Source organism: Netta rufina (assembly GCF_964035555.1).
Source record: "Netta rufina genome assembly, chromosome: 3".
NCBI lineage: Eukaryota > Metazoa > Chordata > Aves > Anseriformes > Anatidae > Netta > Netta rufina.
The window spans coordinates 60,777,066-60,804,691 of NC_140125.1; the positions used below are offsets into that span (position 1 = coordinate 60,777,066).

A 27,626-nucleotide genomic window follows, 5' to 3' on the forward strand; every position below is an offset into this window, starting at 1 on the left:
AGCAAGTTGTAGCCTTACAGCTGATTGGATGGGAAAAATTAAGTCTACAAAGCAAGAATGCGGTTGTTAACTTTAAAAGTACCAGTGTGCTGAAGAGGAGGGGAAAAAACAGTTAAAAAAGAGCCAGATTTTATGGAGGGGAAGGTGTGCAAACCGCAGAAATAAACCAGCTTTGAAAAGGGGTTCTTATTTTACTCTTGGCCTGAACTCACGCCTTCTTCCCACCTCTAACACCGGGCACCTTTTAAACTCCCAGTCACAGATACAACAAAGCTCCACCAGTTCCACCACTTGCTCATTAACATATGCAAAACAGATCCAGAATACCTATATAATATATATAAAAACATATTATATATGTATCAAAATGCAAACGCTGAAAGGTGCAGTTTAGCTCAGAGCCCTGCTGCATGCACTATAAGGTAACTAGCTGCTGTCAATCATAAAAACACAATAAAATTTGAGTGGAGAGGAAGTAAATCAAAACTTTCTTCTAAGCAATGGAAAAAGGGTCCTTCAAAGGAAAAAATACATTGTGTCATGTATTATCAGCATCTTGTGGTTGTGGCACCGCTATAGATTCTCAGCCCCCTCGAAAGAGCGGATGACTCATTTATTTGCTGCAAATAGTTGTGGCGAGAGAAGACATACCACATTACCAGCTGATCCTATTTCCCCAGCCCTCCCCGGCGCTTCCGCTAGAAACCCTCTCCAGAGCTGCCGGCAGTGCTTGGGTTTGAGCAGCGCCTTCCAGCCCCACTCCACCACTGGGACACAGTGGGGCACGGCCCCCAGCCCGGGGCCAGGAGAGGAGGAAGCCTGCTGGAGGCTGCAGCCTCTGCAGGAGGAAGGGACTGAGGGGACAAGGTCTCCGAGCAAACACAGCAAAGGGCAATGAAACAGCTTTTACATTTCCTGAAGAATTCACAGGGAAGGTGCTTCAGTAAACAAATCGGGTTCCTGTTAGATTGCCTTCAGAGTTAGAAGTACAAAGTGTGACAAAAATAGATGTACCTTAGTATCTCTGTAGGGAAAACACTGCTGGGATACGAGTCTTCTCCTCCCTCGCCCCTGCCTCCACAAGACCACGCAACGAGGCAGGTCACATTTTCTCTCAAAAGCCTGATTTCCCTTTTTTTTTTTTTTTTTTTTCCTTTTCCTCAGTACGAAAAAGCGAAATATTAGCGTCAAGTGTCATTTAGTCATCAGGGTTTCAAAGCCCAACAAAGAATCTAACACCTTCAGGGATGGCACTGAAGTGAAAACAACAGCAGAGGTTTGATTTTCCCCCTGCTGGTCTTTTGGGAGAGGAAATGAAAGTGAATAGTTATTGTTCCAATGCAAAGTGATTCCATTTAAATAAAGTACAGTACTGAACTTGTAAATGCAGTGTGACAACCAGATCAAAGATGTTTAATATTTGCATAAAAATATATATATATAATATATATATATATAAAATATAATTTTAAGCAATCGTGCAACACTCTTAAAAAGGGTTCATTTCACATTTACTAAGTTCTAGTGGTCCTGGAATGCGTAACGCATTCTATTAAAATACTCCTTTAAATACTAACAATTAGTGTTCAGATCACCAACTAATACAATATTCTTTAGCTGTCAGGGGGTTTAAATAAACCTATCTTTGATCCACGTTCCACTGAATTACACATCATGGAGGTATGCAGTCACAACATTAGTGGGTTAAATGTCAAAATGGCATTACAGTACAAAACAGTTAAAAAAAATCAGCTAGTCATATGTTTCTCCGTTTGTGGAATTATTATGGCTCACAAGCAACTCACTGAATTACTGTAATCCTTGTTCTTGCAACCAAAGACATTATCTGAATCCCACCTTAATCCTGACTGGTTTGTTTACTCCAAATTTCTCAGGTGTGGGTTAAAAATTCACTGCAAGGTGCCCACTGTCCTATGACATCCTGTTGCAAACTGGAAAACACATAGTACTTTATTTAAACATTCCTTAATTGCTACATTTTCCTAGACCACATTAGTATATATTGTGTGTGTATATATATAGATATACACATATAACATGTACATATATACACACACAAACATATATACACACATACACACACGTACCTAGGATAATAGCACACTGACATAACATTTACTCTATACAAGTATTTGCCAAGAAAAAAAATAGGGCATTTCCTCCACCACTTATTCACAAGCTTATGGTTGTTTTTTTTTGTTTTTAATCCTTGTGTCCCTGATAAAACAAAATGCATGGTTAAACCACAAAACTATATTTTTCTCACTTCAAATTCTATGAAGGCATCAGGCACTTTTGATTACTATTGGTGTGTACAAATATAGCAACATCTTTCTTTTCTTTTTTTTTTTTAATATATATATATTTATATATATACTCTACTGTATCTTCTTTGCTCGGATAACTTATTTGTGAAATCTTTGGTCCTTGAGCATATTTTGTTTGCCACAGCTGGTTTCCCTGCATTCTCACATTTTTAAAATGTGAGGCATGCACACACAGCTGGAAATAATGGACTTTGTCATCGTACGTGTTTCTGTTTTTATAACTGTACCAATCTCCTACTGTTCATTTGGAGCAAGCTGTTTCTGGTAAAGCATTCTCTATTCAAGCAAGCTATACATTCTACACGGTCAATCCATAGACGGCACTTGCTGCAAGCCCCAAATGCAGTAATTCCAATATACATTTTTATTCAGCTTATCTCTGCTTTATGCCTCTACTTTTAATTCCTGAATATATATATAAAATTGTTTTTTGTGATTTTTTTTTCTTTTTGTTGTTTTTTTGTTTCTTTCGTAATTCTCCCTTTTGCAGATCCCATTCTAGAGTAAGGATAAAAATAAAAGAAAATAAGGCTTTCCCACCTTCTCTATGCCAAAGCTATGGGAGCAGATACTGCCAACCCATATTGTCATCAAGCATTCCTCCCTCGCTTATTTCAGGGGAAGCTGGTTGCTTTTAATGACAGGCCTCTTGTGCTCTGGGGTAGGATCCAATTATTTTGGGGTTCTTTCTAGATCATGCTCCCGTTGTTTATTAGAAGAACCACAGGCTTTTACCAAGCTTGAAAACCAGAGCAGATCATCATTGCACAAAACACCCCATTTCAAAGGGGCACAGGGCCCCCTTCTATGTGTTAAAAAACATTCTCCCCACCAGGTCTACTAATTCCGGTCCTTAATTACAGGGCAGCCAAGTAGAGTATGTGTGCTGCTGGCATGGGAACACCGTCTGAACCTGGGCAATATAGTAATTGCTGAAGTTAGCATCTGCTACGTATGGGGCTGGCTGGTAATAGCAGGTGACATTGGCCACATTGGGGATGATATTTTGCTCGGCTAGGACCCGGATGGCCAGCATGGTGATCAGATTCAGCGTCTGTCTCCTCTCATGTCCCATTAGGCACACCGTGCTCTCATTCACCACTCCGTGGAGGGTCATGAGATAGTCATACTTGCGGTCCTCTAATCCCACAAAGTGGTTCTGCAAGTAGGACTCCAGCTTCCTCTGCTGCTCTCCAATGTCTGAGAAGTCAATGAAAAACCTCGAGCACATGTATCTCTGCAGGGACTTAATCTCGGACTCGGAGGCAGCCCTAAAGCCCCTTACCAAAAGGTTGCAGTACTTGAGCAGACCCCCTCCTCTGATCTCTTCTGGGTTTCTGGTGGCAATTATCTTGTTGCAGAGGTGATCGAAAGCTTCTTGGAAATCCCCATAGACACTCTCACCGATGATAGTCGGGTGAAAGGTTTCAGTCATTGGGTTCTCCGAGCATTCATAAAAAAGCAGCAGGGAGTCCAGCTTGATTTGAAAGGAGTCGACGCTGAATTCGAACTGCCGCCTCAGAGAGTCCACAAATTTCAGCTCCACGTTCTTGCCGCTGTTGTTGGACAAGGAGATGAGACTCCACCGGTCAGAATCATTGCATACCTTTACCATTTTCTGCACGTAAGCTTCCTACAAGGGGAAAGACAAAATGAGCAAATGAAGACACAGAGAGGAGAGATCTCCCCCCCGCCCCGCAGCAGCCGCTCTCCTTCTCCCCCACCTCCACCCTGTCCTAGCAAAAAAGCTTTAAGGAGCCCGCAGACACGGACCAGAGGAGAAATGCTCAGTGTAAAAGCCCAGAGTGCTGTCACTGCATGGGGATGGCACGGGAGGATGTTCCTGGGACTGTCGTGCAAGAGAAGTACTTGGCAGGGCTGCTTCTTTCAAGCGCTTCTAAATACATCTACACGCAAAACCGATGGTGCGCATGCCAAATATCCAAGCACCCCCACACAGAAGGTCACCGCTACAATTAAGATAAGAAACCCTTTTTATCAGTGTCCACTTCCCCTCCCCCATAAAAAAGAAAACTCAGCAACTGTTCAACGCTCCCCGACCCTGGTCTTGCGGCACTGCTTCCGCAAATCTGCCCCATATGCCAAGAAATCCCTCTAAAAACCTTAAAGGCATTTGGCACGCAGCCTAATTAACCCGAGCGAGCCGTCTGCGCGGCAAGGGAATTTGGCACAGCACCGGGGCATTTAAACACCCCCAAAAGAGCACGGTGCAAGCACTTGCTTCCTTCTCGCAGCCACAAAAGCCTCCCTAAGCCCCCCAGGATCCGGGTCTGGTACCGCAGGCTGCTGTAGGGCTGAGCCAGGAGACTGGCAGAGCCTTGGCTGCAGCAGGTACACCAAGGGTGCTGGCAAATGCAGTGACAGTCAACGCAGTGACACGGAGGGAGGGAAGCTGATCAGTGCCGGGGAGCACCAGCCCAGCTGCTTTACCGCAGACCCCTCTTCACGTGCAAGGCTAGGGGGGGAAAAGTCACCCGTGTGTCCCCGTGGGTCGCAGGGAGCAGGGCGGGAGGGGACACTGCCCCTCTCCTCGCAGGGTTACCTTGAGGGTGAGCGGCGTGATCTTCTCCTTGTTCACCCCCTCGGGCAAGAAATCCAAGAGGCAGTCCAAGACCACGTCCTTGACAGTCTGAAACTCGGCTTCCCCTTTGAGGTCGGCGCAGAAGATGAGGTCCAAGTCCTTGTAGCCCAGGCCGCTGTCCTGGTGGAGGACGTGGCTGGCGGCCGAGCCGTTGAGCCGCACGTCCCGCAGCCCGATGCCCTTCTCCTCCAGCCGGCTCCGCACCACCTTGACGATCTGCCGGGGCTGCATGGCCAGCGTGGGGAAGTTGCCGCGGCCGTGGATGGGGATGGTCTCGCTGAGGATGCGGTCCAGGCGCTGCACTTGCTCCCAGCTCAGCACGTTGCACTGCGCGCTCTCGCAGCCGCCCGCGTACCTCCCGGCGGGGCAGCCGCCGGCTTGCCCGTCCTCTGCCATGCTGGGCTGGATGGCACCGCTCCGGCTCCTCACCGACCCCCCGGCGCCCCTCGTCCTCCGCGCCTGGCGAAAAGAGCAAAAAGCGAGCGGTCAGCAGCAGCAGCAGCAGCAGCAGCAGCGGCGGCGGCGGCGCTCCCCCGGCCCCCGCTGCGCACACCTTAAATTAACCAAAAATAAATAAATTAAAAAAAAAAAAAAAAAAAAAAAAAACGCTGAGGGGGGTAAGGGGGGAAGCCCCCCGCCAGCCCAGCGGAGGAAAGCGCCCGGACCTGCAGAGCCGCCGCTCTCCTCGCCCCCCGCCGGGGCTGAGGCCGCCCCGCGCCGTCGGAGAGGCCGCCCCGCGCCGCCCGCCGCCCCGCTCGCCCCCGCCGCGGGCCGCCGCCGTCTCCGGAGCTTTCGTAGTTGTGCCCGGGGAAGGTCCCCAGTAGTTTTTATACGGGCTTTCTCCGCTCTTCCGGGGCTCCGAGTCACGGCGCCCGCGGCCCGCCCCCTCCATCTGCATGGCCGGCCTCGCCGGTGCCCCCGGCACGCCCACGGAGCGCGCACCCACGGGCCGCCCCGCCGCCTCGGCACGGCTCAGCTAGGCTCGGCACGGCTCGGCCAGGCGCTGCGCAGCCGCCCCGCCCCGCTGGAAATCCCGCGCAGCGCCGCGCAGCCGCCCGCCCCTCGCCCTGGCGGCGGCGGTGGGGCAACAAGTGGCATCTCCCCGCGCAGCCCCTTATTTTCGTCCCCAATTTTTAAACCCGTCTTAGCTATGTACCCGGGCGTCCCAAACTTCGCAGCAGGGCGGTGGGGTTTGGCAGGGCCCCGCTGCGAGGAGATGCCGAGGATCCCGGACCTGGCGGGGGGGGGGTCCCGGCTGCGCCATCCCCGACGCGATTTTCAAAGCTGTCGGCGGCGGCGCAGGGGCATCGCGCCGTGCCCGGGGAGAAAATACATATATATGCATGTACATATGTATATATATGTATATAATAATATTAAGCAGCCTGCCCATTTATTACAACTTTGGTGATTTCGGAGGCAAAAAAAATATAAATAAAAATACCAGGATAATGCACACACGCACGCGTCGAATTTTCAAAAATTTTCAGCTTTAGTTTTTCTTATTTTTAACGTAACCACTCCGCCTTTTTGCGTTTTCCACCTGCTCCAGCGCTGAATTTGTTTGCGCCAGCCCCGTCGCGCTGCGCGCCCCCGAGGTGGGGGGGGGAGGAGCGGGGGGGAGTGCGCGCAGTTTGCGCGGGGAGGGAGGGGGAACGGGGGGGGGGGGGGGAGTCGTTGCGTCACCGCTCGGAGCTTTGTGACGCGCGGAGCGCGGGGCCAATGTGGGCGCGCGGCGGCGTGACGCGCGGCCGCCCCGAGCGGGCGCTCCGCCAAATGGCGGCGGGGGGGAGGCGGGGGTGGATGGGGGGGGGGGGTAGCGGCCGCCGCCGCACCGAGCCCCCCCACCCCCACATGCCCACCCCCCCGCCATTACGCAGCGGGATGGGCGTCGGGGCTGTGCCCGCACAGCGCGGGGAAAGGCCACGGAACGCCCCCCCCCCCGCCTAATTAAAGCCCCGAGGGTGCCGCTCGGTGCCCCCCCCGCCCAGCCGGGGCGCCCCCCGGTTCGAGCGGGGAAGCCCCCGCCGCCCTCCCCCGCTCGTCGCCGGCCGCTGCCGTGTGGCAACGGTGCCCCCTGCCGGGCAGCCGGCCCTCCCCGTGGGGGGGACAGGGCTTGGTCGACGCTTATGGGGGGGTTTTGGGGGGTAGGGGGTGTAAAGGTGTGTGGGGTGGGGGCAGCGCGACCCCGGGGGGGTGCAAAGGTGGCGGGGTGCACCCCAGGAGGTGCCGCTGGCCCTGCTGGAGACACTGCTGGTGCCGGATGGAATAAAGTGCTGAGGTGTGTAGGGCCCTGTGGCAGCGGGTTAAAGGAAAAAAAAAAACGGGGGGGAGGAAGGAAAGAAAAGAAAAGAAAAGAAAAGAAAAGAAAAGAAAAGAAAAGAAAAGAAAAGAAAAGAAAAGAAAAGAAAAGAAAAGAAAAGAAAAGAAAAGAAAAGAAAAGAAAAGAAAAGAAAAGAAAAGAAAAGAAAAGAAAAGAAAAGAAAAGGAAAGGAAAGGAAAGGAAAGAAAAATGAAAAGAGAAAAGAAGAAAAGAGAAAATCGAAGAGAAAAGAGGAAAGGAAAAGAGAAAAGAAAAGAGAAGAAACAAAGAAAAAGGAGTAAAGAAAAAAGAAAAAGAGGAAAAGAAAATGAAAAAAGGGAAGAGAAAAAAAAAAACAACGAAAGAAAAAGAAAAAAGGAAAAGAAAACGAAAGAAAAAGGAAAAGAGGAGAAAAAAAAAAAGGTAAAGAAAATGAAAAAGGAAAAAAGAAAGAAAAAAAGAAAAAGGTAAAGAAAATTTGAAAAAGAAAAAATAAGGAAAAGGAGAAAAAAAGAAAAAAAAAAGAGAAAAGAAAAGAGAAAAGGGGGAAAGAAAAAGGGAGAAAATAAAAAGAAAAGGGAAAAGAAAGAAGGGGGAAAGAAAAAAAAGGGAAAATAGACAAAAGGGAAAATAATAGAAAAAAAAAAGAAAAAGGGAGAAAGGACAGAAAAAGAAAAGGGAAAAGAGGAAAGAAGAAGGGGAAAAGAAAAAAAAAAGGAAAAAGGGGAAAGGAAGAAGAAAAGGGGGAAAATGAAAAAAGGGGGGAAGGAAAAAAGAAAAAAGGAAAATAAAAGAAAAAAATAAAAAAAAAAAGAACGAAGAGAAAATAAGAGAAAATAAGAAAAAAGAAAGAAAAGAAAAGAAAAGAAAAGAAAAGAAAAGAAAAGAAAAGAAAAGAAAAGAAAAGAAAAGAAAAGAAAAGAAAAGAAAAGAAAAGAAAAGAAAAGAAAAGAAAAGAAAAGAAAAGAAAAATAATTAGGGGAAAAAAAAAACAGGAAGCTTTTAAATTCTGAATGTGTACATGTGAACACAACTTGAAAGCAGAAGCCGGGTATCTCGTATCCGCCGGCAGGTTTCTTGACTTGCCAGCGAATTCATTATTAAAAATAAATACTCAGGCTGCAAGGGGCAGCAGCTGGCCTGCTGCAGGCCCAGCTGCTGGGAGGCCCAGCGCAGCAGCAGCCCTGCTGCAGGTGCCTGCAGCACCCGCGGCCGCAGTGGAGGCCAAGGAGGCTGAGGAGGCCCCGTCTTTAGGACACTTGGGGAGGTTCCAACACCACCCAGCCGAGCAGAGCCCCACTTCTAGCATTGCTTCAGCCCGAGGAAGCACGGCGCACCTGCCCTCTCCTCCCATTTTAATTTAGGCCATCCCTGAGAATCTGGGGAGAGACGAGCTAGCAATAGTTAACACTTGGTCTTCATATTTGACTTCTCAGCATGCTGCAACTAAATTTTAGCAGCATTAAGTTCAGCAATACCACAGAACGTCTCCGTGCATTTACCCTGGCCAGTAGGATTTAATGCTATTTTACATGCATCTTGTTTCCTTTCTCCTCTGTAAATTGATGCCACTTGCAGACTTAAGAAGAAAAATAGGTAGAAAGTCACTCATGCTGGAGAATACTGCTCTGGTAAAGGCCATGCAAGTGTAGTTCAGAGGAAGCCGTTCACACCGGGCAGCTTCGCTGAAGGAGCAGCGCCAGCCAAGCCTGCTGTGAGCACCTGCGGATCACATCCCACTCACTTGAAGCAGGAGGGGAAATTGTTTCCAGTCAGAATCGTAGCATGGGCACTCCTTCCGTTCAGAAAGGTACACAGGATGTTGATCGTGCCTGTTTCAATATAAATTAAAGCTATTTGAATCAGTGTGAAATTATTTTCACACTTCAGGGTACAGGTATACTCTGTACTTGCTGCTCTTAAGCCAACTCGGTTGTGAAAGCCCACATTACTTTAAATCAGTAGAAATAATTGAGAATTGTAGCAGGAAATTTAATTAGGGTATGTTGCGTTATGAGAACTATAGAAATATTTGCATGAGTTTCAGGAATCATTCATTATGACTGATCCTGGTAATGCTGCTGCTACTAAAAGCAGTAATTCAGTTTATGAACATGCAGTGTCTCAGTGTCTCTTTATTGACAAATATGTATTTTGGAAGGAAAAGTTTTCAGTGGTGGGTTTGAGGGATTTTTTTTTTTTTGGGGGGGGGGGGGGGGAGAATTGAAACTGTGAGCAGAAATTCTTTGACAGAATTTGGAAGAGATTACTCACACAGGCTGTTTGCATTGCCCAAGCAATAAATGGGAAGGTAAGATGTGCGATGTGAACAATGCCTTTCTGTGGGTCTGCACAATATTGTTCAATTAGTCCCTTCACCCCACCAATACTCTCCATCCTTCTCCAGAGAAATGAAGATTAATAATGCTAAGTGTGTTTCTATATGCGTCTGTGTGTATTTGGCTAATAAATTCTTCTGTGTGAGTTGTTCATTCAGCCCAGCGGCAGGGGAGAGAGTGCACTCCAGGTGAATTCTTACTGAATTGAAGGATCTTTAGTATTTTCCTTACTAAACTCCATGGAAATTGACCATAACATCATCCTGACTCCCTTTTGAACACTAGACAGTGCCTAAAACTGGAATATGTGTTCTTTAGCTGTGAAAAAGCAAAGGCCTGTGACTCTGAGCCTATCTGAGCTCCAAATCATGTGCAGTGGTAGCAGCAGATGGAGGCAGCCACTTCTGAGGCCCCAGCCTCTCCTGCCCATGGCCTGGGGCCTTGCTTTGGCCTACCCATGTTTTGTCTGGTTTGTGGGGCTGAGCCTCCCCAGCCTGCACTTTTCCAAGCTTGAAGGTTTTCAACAGGAGGAATTGGGTTTGTATGCCACAGCTCCTCTGCCTACACTGCCAAGGTTCACAACAAGACAGACGGTCAGGGGATTCACTTCTGAGCAGCAATGCCACTTCAGTCCAAACACTAGTGTCAATTCAGCCAGAGGTGTTTGCTTTTGTTAAAATCACAATAAATATCAATGCTGTTACCATCACTAGGTATTAAAGGCATTCTCTCTAGGCCTTCTGTCTAGGGATGACATGGCAGAAAGAAAGATGTACAGGAAGAGCAAGGGAAGTCTAAAGAACTCCCTCAGAAGTTTAAAAGGAAGATACAGCAAAACTTTATCCCAACTGTGTCATAGGAAAGTTTTGTAATATCATTTCATACAGAGCCCAAGGGCAATGAAAATATTACAAATGACACCTGTTTTCTGCCTGCTGAAGATGGAAGATGTAACCAGGCAGCAATCATCTGAAAACTTAATTGTGCTGGCACACAATTTTCTTTCTGGAAAACAGCAGGAACGTGACTGAAGAACATCCCTAGCTGTTCTCCACCCAGCCAACATCTGGGAGGATCAGCTCACTGCCAGATACACATTTCTGGAGAGTTCAGACCATTGTCGTGCCCTTCCTTCCCCACCACCTTGGGTGGAGTAGCTGGGAGCAGCCTTCATCTTCATCCTGCTCCCTCTGTGGTGCAGTGGGGAGCCACCAGCACAGGCTCATTACAGCCGTTCCCAGCAGGGAGATGCCAAGGAGACATCAGTCACCAGGACAGGGATTCAGAGGACTGCAGGTTCGGCCAGGAAATGCTCTGGGCTACCACAAAAACTTGCAGAGCCAAACACAGCCCAACCTCACCCCTGTGCACACATGCGCTCACACACCCCAAAACCTGAGCTTCATGGAAATGGCCCACAGTGAACAGGGAGTAACTTTGCATTACTGGAGGTAACAATGCTTAGAAAAATGACTAATGCTGCTTTCAACAATAGCACAGAACAGTGCACTTTCAAAATAAACTCCTAGACCTTGTCTATACTAGACACACTTGCAAGCCTTCTTTAACCTTTACTTATTCACCTCTTTCCCAGACCTGGTATGGGCAAAGTCTGACCATGGGTGTAGAAGCAGAGCTCAGGCTGGTTTGGTTTTGTTTCGTTTTCTGTCTCACAAGAGTACACAAACCTGATTTTAAAACTACTTTTAAATACCTTGACTTTCTCATGTACATGCATAAGGGAGTCCCCTGATACCCTCATGTTCTATATATTTTATTTCTGAAATTTATTTCCTTTGGTGATACCAATAAAAATTATTACATTTTGGAATGGAAGAGGCTATACTAGGAATTAGCACTGGAGTTAGCGTTGACTACTGGAATATTCAATACTAAGGCCTTTTGAATAAAATGAAAATCAGAGATTTCTAGGAAATGATCTTTCAAGGATAAATAAAAGAAGAATTTGTGCTTTCAAAGTACTACAGTTCTATTAGCTTTGTTTTCCTTCTGCCAGTTTTTACTGGAAAGATGTTTTACTCATCCTGGGAAAAATGTCAATGTTTGGACTAAATGCTGTGTTGTTTTGAAAAGGTACAGTTTAAAGTAGGCCAAATTATCAGACTTTTCTGATGAGCCTGCCAGTAGCTTTTTGCTATTCTGTTGAGAAATTGTGTGTCAAATGAAATAGTAGTGCTCACCATCTGCATTGTTGCAGCAGCTACAGGACAAATCGGAGATCAGGGCACCAATCCATTCATCAAACAAAAGACGGGCTGCTGCCTAACCTAAAGAGTTCATAGCTTCAGTGCGTCAGCAAATGGCAGTATTTTTCATTTCATAAACCCAGCATTTTCTCCCAGGGAGAGAGATGTTAGGGTGGCTTCCTGGCCAGGATTATTTGGATACAGGTGAAGGCAGAGGCTCCAGCAAGGCTACCATCTCCTCCACCCCAGACCCACGATTGTCCCACCATGTAGGACACGGGCAGGTGAGGTCCCAGCAAGCCCCTTCCCATGGGTGCTCCTGCAGCTGTGCTCAGTGCGCTGCTATGGCCATGGTGGAGCCCATTGCTTACAAATTCTGGGCCCTTTGGATCTGAATGCAATTAAAATGGGCTGCCTGGGTATGTCTGCTCATTTGGGAGCCAAGGATAAGGCTTTTCTCTCTTGAAGAGGCTACATTTTTCATTGCTATGTGAGCAAGTCAACATCTTCAGTCTTCTTGCCCACATAGGAAAGGCGAAACCCCGATGTTTCATGACTCATGCAGTCATGCAATCCCAGTTCCATATGACTGATAGGATTTTATGCCGATTTTACTGTTCCATGTTTTGTTTATCCTAAAATGCATTAAGCTCATGTGGGAATACTCCAGTGGATTTCACCATTCTGCGTTTTATTCAGGGGAGCTGGGGAAACACATCATTTTGGATTTAAACAAGCTGTCCTACATTTGGAACAGTGAGCTGCAGAAAACACACGACTAACAGAAACTGGGTTACCGTTCATTCGGACAGAACTGGTTTCACAGATTCAAAGCCATTACTTAGTTTCACCTACTACAAAACAAAGTCTGTTTACCAAATACTTTCACTATCAAGAGTATGACTCCTGGTGCAGTCAGGGCACGTTTCAGTCTCAATTAACATTTATAAATTCTGGAAATTAACTGTATTCTTGCAGAAAAATTGTTCCATTTCCTAGTTACCCTCACTTTTAAAAATGTGCACAATGGTCCTAGTTGGAGGGCATATTTACACAGAACGGGATTGTTCCCAGCAATTTTTCTTGCTGCACACTGAACTGACATGTATTTCTAGGATGCAATTCTTGTCAACTATCAAAAGGTGAGACACACATTCAGTGCTCCTCCTGTTTAAAACTGCCTGCTGAAGCAATACAAATTCTGCAACTGACTTCCCACACTACTCAGCACCTCACCCAAGTTGACTACTGCAGATAGTGGGTTGCTGTGAAATAAGGTTCCCTATTGTTACATGCCCCTGGGGTGCTAAAATGATCTTCTTACAACGGCACATACACCAACAGCCAACACAAAACCATTATTATCAGACTAGAGTAGACTTTGGTCATCTAGAGTTGTATGGGTGCTCCAGGCGTTTGGGCTGGAGGCAAAGAATCAGAGTGCCTTGAAAACAAAAGAATGAAACCCACCATTTTAGGGCGGTGCAGGTGGGACCACCATCAAGGCACTGCAGCAGTGGACCAGAAGGGTGTGAGAGTCCTCTTCCAAGGAAGCAAAGAACTGGAAGGGACCACAGTCCATGTGTGCACATCAAGAGAGACAAAGAGGCATTCTGGTGGCACTACTGTCCTACCATTTGCAAACCACACTTTGTGCCAAACATCCTAGTCAGAAGTAAACTTCCTAATGCCTATGGGATGCCACCATGCTGGGCCAATGTGCCCTGCTAGCCTTCCCAGATCCTGGTGCTGCCTTAGCATTTCCAAAGTTCACAGAATCCCAGAATGGCTGAGGCTGGCAGGGCCCTCTGGAAGCCACCTGCTCCAACCCCTGCTCAAGCAGGGACACCTAGAGCAGGCTGCCCAGGACCACGTCCAGAAGGTTTTTGAGGATCTCCAAGGATGGAGACTCCACCACCCCTCCAGCTGGTTGGCCCCAGCACAATTGCATAGTCGTTAGGGATCTGTTCTTAATTTTAATCTCCTTTGTGTATTTCTCAGTCTCCAGCAAAACTGTCACCCCAAAAATAAGAGGTCACCTCTTTCTGTTTTGTTTCCTTTATCCTTTCTCCACCCCACACCCTCATCCCGGATCAGTTCCAGTTATCCACATGCTGATGATGGCAGCTGCAGCAAGGACCTTGTTCAGAGCTGTGCTGCTCTCATAAACAGGAATGTAATGACATACTTCACCGAAGCACCCACCCACAACACTCCTTTTTCTTTCATGGGTTTCCTTTCCCTGCATGGGAAGCCTTGCTCCTCCACGCCCAGTGCTGCTTTGGTATGCTAGATTCAAGAGCAAACTCCTGCCAGAGAAGAGCATTTGGTCAGAGTATGGAAAAAAAAAAAAAAAAAAAATAGGCAATTTATCAACTACATTTCAAATCAAAAGTAAGGTATCTTATGAATATATATATATATTTCCAAGTAGAAAAGGGAGTATGTTATTAATGCAATTTAAAAAAAAAAAAAAAAAGAAAAAAAAAGTGAATCATTTTTTCCCATGCAAGATATGCAAGATTTTTCCACCAGGAACATGAAAATGCTACAGATCAGTACCTAAGTGAGTTATTATGCAGTAGCACGCCCTGCCTCCACTTCATGGGAAGGGCAGAGAGCCATTTCTGAGGAGGAAAATGCTCCAGCCTCTGCTCTTGCTGAGACCCTGCGGGACCCCAAGTGGAGCCAGCTGTATCAAGGGCCACCACCTCCCACAGCTGCAGGTTACTACTGATTTTAGTGCCAGGCAAGGCAGAGACCCCAGGGCTCCAGCCCTCCCTGAGCATCACTGAGCTTCGCCAGCACCGTTTAGTGCTGGCAGAGATGGGCAGCTGCACAGCAGCACCTGCAGCCCATTTTTTTGCTCAGGGCAGGCTACAAACCCCTGGTGCTCAGGGTGGTAAAGCTCCTTCCCCGAGGAGCATTTGCTGGAGCATAAGCTGTCTTCTCTGAGCTCTGCCACAGAGGCATGCATCTCACTGCTGTGGAAGAGCTCAGAAATCAGCAAGACCTTGAAGGCAGGAGCTGTTCCCAGCTGGGAAAGCACCAGAACAGCTCCTGCCCCCAGCTCCTGCCCAGTTTGGGGCTCAGCTGCTGCCTCCCCTCTCAGGAGGCAGAAGCCGCCTCTTCTTTAGGGCAGCAGCTTCAGCGCCTCAGCCCTGCTGAGCTCAGCAGTAGCCCAGCTGAGCTCTGAACCCTAAGCTGGCTTTGTGCATGGATAAAAATAGTAAGGCATGAATAATGTTTACAACAAAATAAGGGCAATTGTCACATATCTGTTCTTTTTTTTTTTTTTTTTTACGGCAAAGCCCTCACATTTCTGAAGGGGCAGAGACTTGTACAAAAATGATCTCCAAGCCAAATCACTACAGGACCCTTTTAGATCTTATTTGTTCCTTGGGTATGCAAAGTTTCAGGTGGCTTTGTGGAGGAACATGGAGGAGGCACCCCAAAGGGTAACCTCAGCCCACCATGGGGTTGTAGGAAGGAGCTGAATCAGGAACAGAGCTTTTCTCTCTAACTCTGATGTTTGAATATTCCCCATCACAGTGGAAATCTTCTAAGACAGCTCATCTGACATGACACTGAGCCAAAATACGGAGAACAGTTTGTGAAATTTCATCCATTTGAAACAGAGCCCTGAGCTTGCCTCCTACTCATACCCAAACCTAATCTTTTCCTGAACAACAGCCTCAGCTTGATCCCTCTCCCAGTTTGGACACCATCTCCTCCTCAAGTCCTTCCCCAGTGTTAAGGAATTTCATTGTGGATGTACCATTCAGCATGTGAAAGCACAGATAAGTGTCACAGGCCTACGAGGTGACCTGATAAATTAAAGGAGAGTGAATGGTACACTAATATTAATAGTCCATTCCTTGTTCCTCTGCCAAGGACCAGTCTCGCTGTTCAAAATTAACCCCCAGAGGTTCTTATTTATCAGCATAATATTTGCTTCACTTGCCACTGACTTCGCCCAGGAGACCTGTTGTCCTAATGCAGGGCTTTTTAGAAAGATTTATATTCCACATGCCAAATGCTGCTCTCATTTGGACGACAATAACAGGCATGGTTTTGGCTCTGGATACACAGAACTTCAGGAAGAGGCAATCTGTGCATTTGTGCAAAAGGCTCAACAAACAACCCCAGATTATTCCTGGAAGTAGTGCACAAAAGTCCTTCATTCAAGAGGGATGATTCCCCACTGGTCTCTTCCCCACATAGAAGAGACCGGTGGGGAATCCTTTGGGTAGGATCCCCGCACCTCTGCCCTGCCCACTGACCAAGCAACTTCTTAGGAAAAAGCACCCCATGTTGGGTGCTGAAACACCAGTCACCAACATGACATTCTGCTGCAAAGAACCAGTGGAGCATTATTCCCTGGTCACTGCTCACAACCCGCTGTGTGCCCACTTGAGGCAGGTAATACATTTCTGTCATTTGAGGATAGTACGCATCCACAGCAGAATTTACAGCAATTTGTTGCTCCTAGATTGCTGTCAAGTGGCGCATGCCCTTCACTGGGCATGTGTTTGTTCCACACACCATTCCACCATTCACCTTAGACAGCATCATCTTGTAAGCAAACTGGTAACATTTTAAAAGCAGCTGATCCCCTGCAGGCTAAGTGGTTTGGTTTTCCTGTTAACTGAAGTGTGCTGCTTTTCATCATTCACTACCTGCATCATCTTCAGTTCAAAAAATAGGTAGAAAATTTTGCTTCACCATTTTGCTTCTAATCAACTGTAATCCCAAGCTGATTTGTCTTTAAGAAGTTCTGGCGTTGCTCCAAAGGGCTGTACGTCCCAGAGATGAGCTATCCATTTCCTCCAGTCTTTTTAACATGGCTGCAGCTGAACTTTTAAGCCAGATCATCCCCCTTTACCAGGCATGAGATTATTGCTAGTGTGCAAATTGAGGCAGAGAATTAAAAATAGCCATGCTGGTGGCTGTGAAGTCACTTGATCTAAGGCTTAGATAGGTTTATGTGTCGTTTGCAAGTACGTGAGTTCCCAAATAGGCTGTTTGGTAAGTCTGTGCTGTGGGGAGCCCTGCTGTACAGATCTGACTTCTTTGCTGTCCACAGGTCAGCTTAGGATATAGAGACATGGAAAAAAAATAAAATAAATATTTTAAAAGGCACATTTTAGAACTAAATAGCTAGGTGATTGAACTACTTGTGACACAAGCCAGTAGTATACTTGTACATGCTTAGCTCAGCTTGGCTCCAAGTAGTCATACTGTGCATGTGTTTGATGCTCTCATACAGTGCAGCACAGCAAACGTGTAGGCCATGAAGGCAGAAGTGGTTGAACCTGACTTTCGCAGAAACGATGCAGGAGAAATTTCAAATTTCTAATTTTCCATGGGTTTAATTATTTTGGCAAATGCCTGTTGTTTTTTAACGTGAGCATTCTTAGCTAGGGAATTACTTAAGAAAGGAGAGACTTTTAATCAGGCATCCAAGAGGAAGGAAAGCAAAGTTCCAGGGTAAGAAAACAGCATGTTCTTCCTTCCAAAACCCATAATCTTAAACACAAAAATGATTTGTTTGTCAAATTATTCCTTACTTTTTTTCCAGACTAGATGTAATTCTTCATTTTTATCTCTGGGCAAATGCCATACATCTAAGTGCAGTTCATAATTCTCCTGCACCTAGTAATGAGGAACAGGTTTGCAGCCCTCAAAGAGAGGGCGGACAGACTGCAGTCACACAACTGTAGAAGCTGCTCACACATCCTAAGCTCCTCTTGTTCTTCATCTCCTTTTCTCATGTACGTCTTTTCATTCCCACATACAGAAGAGTGACTTCCAATGGTCTTTCAAAGCAAACATTGTGCAGAAGGAGATTTACTTCACATTTCTCTTGTGCTTTTGAAAAGAGGCTCTTTAATTTTGGACACTTTAGAATACATTAGCAATTTATTACTTGGCCCTTCTTAACAACTGACTCTCTCATTCTTCTTGCTAGCTAACACACAACTCGGTTTGGTTGCTGAGATGCCTGAAATTTTAAAGCTGTACTTCCTACTCACCCGAAATAGTACAAGTGCCACAGCTGCCGTGACATTTCTGGCAGGTTTTCTGCCACCACACATTAAGTATCCAGCAAGGTTTCACTATCCTAACACATTCATTGATGGTATCCAATGGAAAAACATGGCTCAGTGTCTCTTGAGAAAGGCTCAGGATTTCATGAACTTTCAGCATAGGTGATTTCACTTCTAATCCTTTAGTTGCCAAGGGTTCCCCTCAGCCCTGCTCCTGTCTCCTCTGAGCAGAGCAAATACCCATCTTTACACCCCATCCCATTCCTGACAGCATCCTGGTGGCCTCTTCTGCCTGACCTTGGCTAGAAAGCCCAGTACTATGGCTGGGGAGAAGGGTGGAGAGGCACGTGGGATGGTTGGGGTGACACAGGAGCTGCTTGGGGGGCACGTTTCAGGCAGCTTGGATGAAAATGCACCCACTGTCCAATGGTCTGCAAAGCAGCTTATCTTGTGCCAATGGCCATACTACGCAATGTGTGCTTTTCATAGACACAGCTCTGCAAACTTCATCTAACATGTAAGTATCCATAAAAATGAAGCCATTTATAAACTCCTCCTCTCTTTTCTCCTCTCCGTCCTTGCCCTACTCCCAAGATATGCCTTTTGGCAGGGGGAACCCTGCCTGTAACAGGGTTAGTCTGAATGGCTCCAGACCAAACAATGAAGTAGTGAAACGCATAACAGTGGTTAGCAATGAAAGGGGGGAGAAAAAAAAAAAAAAAAAAAAAAAGCAGCTGTAAACCTAATGGTACATATACACCCAACATGGACCAGAACCACAGAATATATTTCTGCTGTCTGATTTCCAGTTATTGATTGCCCTACCCTTTATGCACTCATGGGTATTTCCTGCAAGTGCTCACCTTTCAATATGTTTAAGTCAACCTATTGTTTTCAAAACCTGACATTAAAAAGGCCTCTCCAGGGACTCATAATTTGAGCAAGCTGTGCAATCTCAGCAGCAGCTCTTTTAACAGAGGCCTCCTGCCACATGGCAGGTTTAAGTTCGTTCAGGGCACTGCTCTTCTGGAGCAAAACGAGGAGACCATGTACCCAAACACAACGTTGGCTCTAAATGCCTCTCCCATCTGTAGTAATACCACCTGGGGACATGGGTTTCTGGCAGGACACCTAGACTCTGGCATACCAAAACCCAGTGCCGACTTGGAGACTGGGTCATTTCAAAGCCATCCAGGTGCTGGAACAACTCTGGTGGCTAATCTTGGGAAGGAACGCTGAAGAACAAGATGGCATTTGTGTGCCTGCCTTGTCCTCTGCTCTTCTACCTTTCTGCTCAGGTACTGGATGTCAAACTTGGATGGAGGGTTGTCATTCATAAAAGTAATCTGGTGCCAATCCTGTAAAAGCTTCCTTTTAGCAGAGATAAGATAATGCAGTCCAACAGTTCTTTAACTAAATAGGATTAATTAGCAGGAAGTTGGCTGCTTAATTCACCACTGACCTGTAAAACCTAGTAAGAATGAGGTCATTAGACATAATAGAGCTATTTATGAGTTTAGGGCAAACTCTAATAACAGAAAATATCATTTAAAGCTCACTCTGATATAATAATTTTTGGGGGTAAGAAAATATTGCTTATTAAGGAGAGATCTAATCTTTAAAATAGAGTGCTCTGTGTACTCAAAGGCTTATCCCTTCCAAAACAAACAATTGCAACATCTAAGCATTCAGTCAGTGGACACCAGACTTTGACATTCAAACCCATCAAGTTTTCATATCCTTTCCCCCAAAGTTTGTTATATAAAGCTCACTTTTTCTACAACCTTAACATCTCACAAGAGCTTAACATTATAAGAATCTTATTTCATGTTTCAGTGCACAAGGATCAGCACTTCTCTGTGCATATCCTGATTAATCATCTTGATTAAATGAAGTTTGTTTAAGAATCACAAAAAATAGTGTACATATATTTCTATAGCTCCTCAATTTGCCTCCAGCTTCTGCCTACTTTTTCACTTGCTTTTTCTAATACTAGCTGTTTGCAAATGACAGTTCATATTACTAATACACACATCCATCTATAGCATTTCTGTCAAAACAATATTCCCCTTTTCACCAAAGAATCTCTGATTTCTTCTCCCCCTCCCTCCTCCCAATTATGTCCTGTCATCCTGTCTGTCCCCACACTATTTAAAGGATTATCAAGCTGTGTTTCAATTGATTATAGTGCATATCATGTTCCAAAGTGGCAGGTCCAAAACCATTTATAGATCAGATATACCACCTGAAGCCATTCTTGGCAGCTAAGTGCACCTATTTCAGAGCTCTGCGGTCATGTAAAAACCAGGCACAACAACCACAAGGATGACCAGAAGGCTGGAGCACCTCTCCTGTGAAGACAGGCTGAGGGAGTCGGGGTTGTTCAGCCTGGAGAAGAGAAGGCTCCAAGGAGATCTTATAGTGGTTTTCAGTACCTAAAAGGCGCCTACAGAAAAGCTGGGGAGGGTCTCTTTGTCAGGGGGTGTAGGGATAGGACAAGGCGTGGTGGCTTTAAAATAAAAAAGGTTAGATTTAGATTAGGTATAAGGAAAAAATTCTTTACTCATAGGGTAGTGAGGCCCTGGAACATGTTGCCCAGAGAAGCTGTGGATGCCCCATCCCTGAAGGTGTTCAAGGCCAGGCTGGATGGGACTTTGGGCAACCTGGTCTGGTGGGAGGTGTCCCTGCCCATGGCAGGGGGTTGGAACAGGATAGGCTTTAAGGTCCTTTCCAATCTGAATCATTCTATGATTTTATGATCCAAGCTACAAAACACTCAAAAAAAGAAGTATTGATTTTTCATGCACCAGGTCTACTAGTCTTTCTGCTTGCAAAGCAGAGGGATGAATGGTTACCCCTCAGCTACCCATGTGGGAACAAAAAGACTTTCCTCTTTATTTTTTTTTCTTTTATTATTCCCTCCATCTTCAAAGTCTTCATGTAGTAACTGGCTAGTGTCCCACCTTAGCTTGCCAGGGAAGCCTGAACATATTCCTTAAGATGGCCAAAAAGGTCATTATGGTTTGAAAGAAAACATTTCTTCCACCCAGGAGCTCAGCACACCATGTCCCCATTTCTCCAGCCTGCTGCCAATACTGAGAAGTGAGATCGCTTTTCAAGCTCAATAGTGAACAGTTTTGTGTGTCTAATACAAAAGACCAGGAAGCCAGACCCACTTTTTTATTTAATACATGGAGCCAGATTCTCAGCTGGTATATGCTGAAATAGCTCTACTGGTGCGAAGAAAAATATACTGATTAACACCAGCCAAATTTCTGCTCTACATATTATGTTTGCAAAGTAAATGGCATAAATCATGGAAACTGTACTTATTTTTTCCATTTTGAGACATTCTTCCAGTATACCCTGGGAAAACACTGTTGCCTTTGCTAAAGTGCTAAGGATTCAATTAGCAACAACAAAAGAGGGCCAGAAGTGCTTCCATAGACCTTCAAAACTTTACTAGCAGTGTTCGTCCCTATTACCTCTATAGCCACAGAGACAAAGGAATGAATAGTTCCTCGTCTAGACTTTTCTTCTCCTGTCTAGTATTGCTTTAATATGTCAGGACTGGAGGCATGTGTGGAGGGAGGAATGCATGCACTCACATGTTGCACTCTCCATCACGATACACATCTCTCTTTCTCTCTGGTGGCTCAGTAGCTCAGGCTACTGGAATTCCCATCAGCTGAGTGTATCCAAATGGCCAGATGATTCATCAGTAGAAAAGGAAAATATCTAAACTTTGCCTGTCTTTTAGGGAAAGTTATTAGTAGAAAGTGTTGCACATAGAAAAAAAAGAAAATGTTTGCTAAGTTTTATTGAACTGATCCATCTTCCAGCATATCAGTTTACAACCTACATATCTGCACCTCATATCTTCCGAAATCTACTGTTCATACAATGTTTGGGGGTGTGGGTGCAACTTCGCAAAAATGAGTGTTACTTGGTGGTAAATTATTAATGCTTCGATTTGTTGGGTCTTTTTAAGTGGACATGTAAATCACTGCAACATTCGCAATGAGTAAACAAGTACTCCCACGCTGTGAGAGAAGATAGGAATACGTACAAGGTGATAGTACAGCTAGTTTACTTTGCGCCTCAGATTAAATAAGTGTTTTCACTGTTTAATAGATATCTGAGCTGGCAAAATGAGGGAGAAAAGGGGAAAAGGGGAAAAGGGGAAAAGGGGAAAAGGAGAAAAGGGGAAAAGGGGAAAAGGGGAAAAGGGGAAAAGGGGAAAAGGGGAAGGGAAGGGAAGGGAAGGGAAGGGAAGGGAAGGGAAGGGAAGGGAAGGGAAGGGAAGGGAAGGGAAGGGAAGGGAAGGGAAGGGAAGGGAAGGGAAGGGAAGGGAAGGGAAGGGAAGGGAAGGGAAGGGAAGGGAAGGGAAGGGAAGGGAAGGGAAGGGAAGGGAAGGGAAGGGAAGGGAAGGGAAGGGAAGGGAAGGGAAGGGAAGGGAAGCCTACCCTCATTCTCCTCTGAAGATTGTTTGGAAAAGTGGGATCCAGATTACTGCAGAGAATAATCAGCCTTGTTATTCTTTTAAAAACACTTGAAAATTGAATTTATCTCTCACTAAAGCTCTGCAAGAAGTTCACTTTCCACATCTCCCCTGCCATCCATTTCCCCCAGCCACTAATGTCCCAGAAAAAAAAAAAAAAAAAAAAGTTTCAAAATACTGGCTGATATTGAGGATTTTGAACACATTTTGAAAATTTTGGGAAGGACTGTGAATAGCCTTTCCTGTTATTCCTGCCTGCTTGGGATGGGGGAAGAGAAGACAGGGATTATCCTTTTCCATGGATATCCTATTCCATAGTTACAACCTACCCATGAGCAGAGAAACTCCTTCCACCAGTTTGCTGAGATGGATGTACTCCCAGGACTTCCAGTTCCTACACACATACTATGTGTCATCCTAATAATCAATAAATCAATAAATAAATCTTGCAGCAGCAAGAGGTCTCTCTCTAGAATCCAGTTGCTTGGGCTATAGCTGGATAGGCATTAATAGCCTCAGAGAAAATCCAGGCTGTGCCAAAAGAGAAACCAACCCTAGGTGAGGACCAAGAATTCAGCAGCAGCTGAAGCCTGCTGGCATGCCTAATGCATGCACTGCCTCCTGTTCAAACCGACCACTTGCCTAATCCCACTGACATCAGCAGGATGCAAGCAGCTCTGCACATTATTATTTTTTTTTTGTACACTTTTTTTTTTTCTTTTTAACATAGGTTCATCTAGAATGGTGGCCAGTCTGGGCCTCGCCCAAATTTCCATTGCCCAACGTGGGATTATACCACGAACCGCAGCTAGAACTGGTAAACTGGATCACCTGATGGGACACTTCCTGCTGGCCTCACCCAAATTCCTTGGACACTTCTGCTTGTGCTTAAACAGCTGCACATGCACTGTCAGCACCAAGATTTTTTTTTGCCATTTTGTTCTTCTCCCTCTCTGCCCACTGCACCTTTTCTCGTCCTGCTGCTTCTTTGCCCTTGCAAACTCAGCAGCCTGGAGCTAACACTTATTTCAAAAGTGGTGCTACAGCCATCAGATGAAAGCAGATTTTTTTTTTTCTGAGCCTTGAACATCTGTCAACAAACATTGCGGGGGAGTGCTTGTTACCGTAACAGGTTGTATGGAAAAACACAGCACTGCTGTTCTCTCCTCCCCACAATCTTCCCCTGGTTTGATAAACCTGAACTGTCCTTCATCTCAGGCCTATAACATGGGTAAACAGGGATCTTTTTCAAATCAAAATGAGGGAGAACATTTTAGTGAGTAGGCCATATAACTAAAGGGACTACAGGCCAAAAAAAATAAAAATAATTAAAAATAAATAAAGGAAAGAAAGAAAGAATAAATAAATAAATAAAAAGCCAAACCTCTGCAATAGCTAAAGGACAGAAATTATTGCTGCAGGCTGCTGCTATCAAATCCAGCAAGACATAACCTCATTTATTAGTCATCGTATTGCCACTGATGAGAAAATGAATGAAAATAGCAAATAGAATAAAGTTTCCAAAGAGAAGGTCTTGAAACAGCTGTGTGATGCACCCCTCTGGGTCTGTGCTGCAGGGCTGCAGGGTCAGTTCTTGCCCAACACCTTGTATGTGAGAGATTCCAGTGATGAAAGATCTCCAGAACATGCAAACCCTTAACACATCTGCTAATGTGTGGTAGTCTTGCTTTATTATTTCATTTACTTGCCCCTTTTAATTGGAGATGTGAGGCACAATGAAATAACCTGCACAAGGTGCCATACCCAGGGAAAAAACAGAAACCAGATCTCATGGGTAGGGGCAACTCTGGTTTTAACTGTAAAGTGTTTGACTAAGAATAGTTTATTTAACCTCTAGGACCTTTCATGGAGGTGCTCTGTGTTCTGCTGCAATGAAGGAAAAGTAAACACTGTTACTTTATTAAAACTATTTATTCTAGTGAGTATCTTTCCTTAGGGTGCAAGTGACCGATGCCCTCCAAGCATCACTTCTTGCACATGCAGTCTGAGTTAGCACTTGCACAGAAAGAGTTTAGATTTAAAAGACAGATTTTCCCTAAATCTAGGGTCGCTAGGGCAGATCCACAGAGTACTTTGTGCCTGCTCCTCCCCACTTACAGAAATGATCCCAAGCACACTGAAATCAACGTGTGACTTCCCACCCACCTCACTGGGCTTTTAGACCGTGGATTTTCCCTACCCAGAAGTGGAAATTGCCTTATACAGACTGCCTTGGTGTTGGCTCACAGCACTCATCTTTGCCACATTGCTTATTCCATATATTCAGTTTAATGGGGAGATTGCCACTGATGGGCAATGAATAGTGTGATTCTGAGGAACTGGCTTTCTGAGTTACACAACGTTGGCAAGGGCAGAAGCGCTCTAATAGGGATAGGGATTGCTGCTTCTCAAGGGTGCAAGAAAATTTGGGACTGTGGGGAGGTAGCAATGGAATGGAAGGAAGGTGGGAAGAAAGGAGGTACAAAGAGGGAGGGAAAAAAAAATCATCTTGACCATATTAATTCTCCTTCTGGACAGCTTTTCCATAACTGGAGCTTGTCATACAAGCAAGGCCCACCCACTCTCACTGTTCTATGTCCCAGCTCCAAAAAATGCTAGCATTAGTGGATTACGTATTAGTTTGAGGTGATGTGTGCCATAAATAATATGAAGACATGTTACTGTGTTCTGGGATTGAGGCTGTCCATTTGCTGTTTCTGCTGTATGAGGAAGAAAATGAAACTAACACTGAAAATCCAGAGGAACCATGTGACCGCATCAACCATGTGCTGTGCACAGGCACTGTTTGCTCTCTCTTTCCTGAATGAGAAAACAGGATTGCCATTTTAGGTGTTGAATTAGACACATAGCACTGGGTGAGGGTGCATAGCATAGCATTCGGGCTGTGCCTGAGCTGCCTGGCCCATGCCAGTGTTGGTAGGAGCTTCTCCTGTGGAGGCTGCTCAGGCCAACACAGAGGTTGGAGCCCTTGAGCAGCTGACTTCTGGGACAGCACGGCTATGATGGTGCTCCCATGTCTGAGCAGCACAGAGCTGGCAGCTCTTGTGTCTTTCCCATCAAGTTTTCCTAGCCTCTGCATGTGATGGAGCAGAGTCAAATGCAAGACCATATTTCCAGGCCAGGTCATTAATCCATTTCTCTCTTGGCCCACTGAGGTGCTTATATATTGCCATCACACTATGTGTGTTTCCAAAACTGCTTTGCCTTTGGTCTCCATGGCAAGTTTACCAGCCAAGGTAGCATCTGATCCATGTGAGCCTTTGGGCAGAGCTGTCCTCGGCAGGGGCGAGCAGAGCCCCTTTATGCCTGCATTCTCAGCATCGCCTCTGCAGACAGAGCAGAAAATGTGGCTTTGAGGGGTTTTGTTTGTTTGTTTTGTTTTGCTGTCTGTTTGTTTTTGTATTTTTTTTTTCCCACAAAGCTTCAAATGACAAAATACATTTTAAAGAAGTTTGAAAGGCTGTGAAGGTTTGACTGCTATATCCCATCTTCTCTTTGCCTCTAGAAAGACAAGACCTGAGGTTTTACATTGGATGCCAGTGTTGGTTTTATTCAGCAAAACTTCTTTGGCTGAGTGAAAAATGCAAAATCAGACAGTTTTCTGCATGAGAAAAAGCAAATCATTACTGCCTTGATAGCTTACTCCATTTATTAAAACTGCTGGGCCAAGATTTATTTTTAATGAACTCTGATCAGTCACAGCCAGTGATTTCACAATTTGTGTTAGTACTGTAGGCATTTGTTGCACTGCAAACAGCTCATTTGCTTATTTTCTGGAAGAATATTTTTTTTCATCTGCCTTGAAATTGGTCACACAGGCCTCTATGGGATTTTTCAGGCTAAGTATTTTTGTTCCCATGGATAGAGGCCATATGTCAAAGCCCTTTATTGTCACCAAAGATGAAAAAAGAAAATAAGAAAGAAAGGAAAAAAAAAAACAAAAAAAAAAAAACAAAAAAAAAAACACTTCTTGCTTCTATTCTGCTAAGGCTTTTTCCTTTTTTTTTTTATTTTTTATTTTTTCAGTGTTTACTGTGCCTTGACATCCTGCCTCACTGAATGATACTTCATCCTTCTACTTTCTGTAATGTGCATATGTGTGTAAAGAAAGCAACATGCTTTACAGATGGCAAAGGACAACACATAAATCAAACTGTATGCCAAAACAGAGACAGTCAGAATGAAGGTTGTAATACCACGTGTCTGCATTATATCTTTTTATTAAAAAAAAAAAAAAAAAAAAAAAAAAAAGGGAGCTGTGAAGTAGAAATCAAAGTGCTCTGTCTTGAACCATAAAAGATAAAATGCTTTCAAAGTTTCTCACTGGAACTGGAACTTTTGGGCTGGCTGTCAGAATGGCAAATTGTTATATTAAGAAGTGCCAGCACAAAAATGAATCTTATTGACCATTTTTTATTTTTATTTTTTTCCTTTACAAGTGTTTTTTATTTTATAAAAGAAGGAGATGGTTCACCAGGAAATGCACTTCAGGGCAATTATTGCATGCTTCAGGTGGTCTAAGCAAAGCTGTAATCAGATATAGATAAGTTGACTGTTGTGTATTTTGCTTAATAGTATGGGTAATCCCTTCCAAAAAATGGAAAATAAAAATCAAATAGTGACTTTATCAGCTTGGAGAGGAGTGTACCCTAGGGTCTGTAATGCAGCTAGATTTTAGGCAGACAGACAAGTTCTTCAAACATCCCATGGCTGTGGAGTCTTGCTGAGGATTCTTTCATGTTTCTTGGTCAAAAAGTGATGCAGAGCACACCAGGGCTCGGGGCTGACATAAAGCTCAGGCCTGGCCAGCAGCACCTCAGCCCATGCGTCACAGCCAAGCCCTTCACTTTCTCCCTGCGTTCCCCGGCATCCAGAAGAACGAAACCACTCACCCTGGAGAGTGTTTATTTTGTTTTTCTGAAACAATTTTAAAGCAGGAAAAGAGGGCTTATCATAGGGACACCACCACTTAAAGAAATTAAACATACTACAAGACCTGCACAACTCACTGTTTGAAGAGGATATTCCTGTCAAGCCTCCCCTACTTCTTTTACCTTGCCTCCTTCTGCTATAATGCAGCCTTGTCTTCCTTGAGAAGCCTTGGCAATCAGATAATTCAATACAACAACCATTGCATATTAGACATTCTCGGTATCTTTATCCCTTATTTACTCTCTCAGTGTCCATTCTGAGGCTGCAGACAGTAGCAAGAGCAGCAGCAGTATCTAATGGTAGAAAAGAAGGGGACTGGACTGA

General features: G+C 45.1%; 1 protein-coding gene across 1 annotated transcript; it reads right to left on the bottom strand.

Annotated features, from left to right (window-relative positions):
* Positions 1-3,024: 3,024 nt before the first annotated feature.
* On the bottom strand, positions 3,025-5,731 carry TENT5A (terminal nucleotidyltransferase 5A). Its single transcript, XM_084284732.1, has 3 exons — positions 5,616-5,731; positions 4,912-5,409; positions 3,025-3,981 (listed from the first exon to the last, which is right to left on the bottom strand). The coding sequence occupies exons 2-3, from the start codon at positions 5,344-5,346 to the stop codon at positions 3,202-3,204; spliced, it is 1,215 nt and encodes a 404-aa protein (XP_084140858.1). The 5' UTR covers positions 5,347-5,409; positions 5,616-5,731; the 3' UTR covers positions 3,025-3,201.
* Positions 5,732-27,626: the final 21,895 nt, after the last annotated feature.

Coding starts and splice junctions, on each gene's coding strand:
- TENT5A (XM_084284732.1), bottom strand. CDS start 5,346: ATGGCAGAGGACGGGCAAGCCGGCGGCTGCCCCGCCGGGAGGTACGCG. Junction 3,982..4,911: donor TCACGCCGCTCACCCTCAAG/GTAACCCTGCGA, acceptor TTCCCCTTGTAG/GAAGCTTACGTGCAGAAAAT.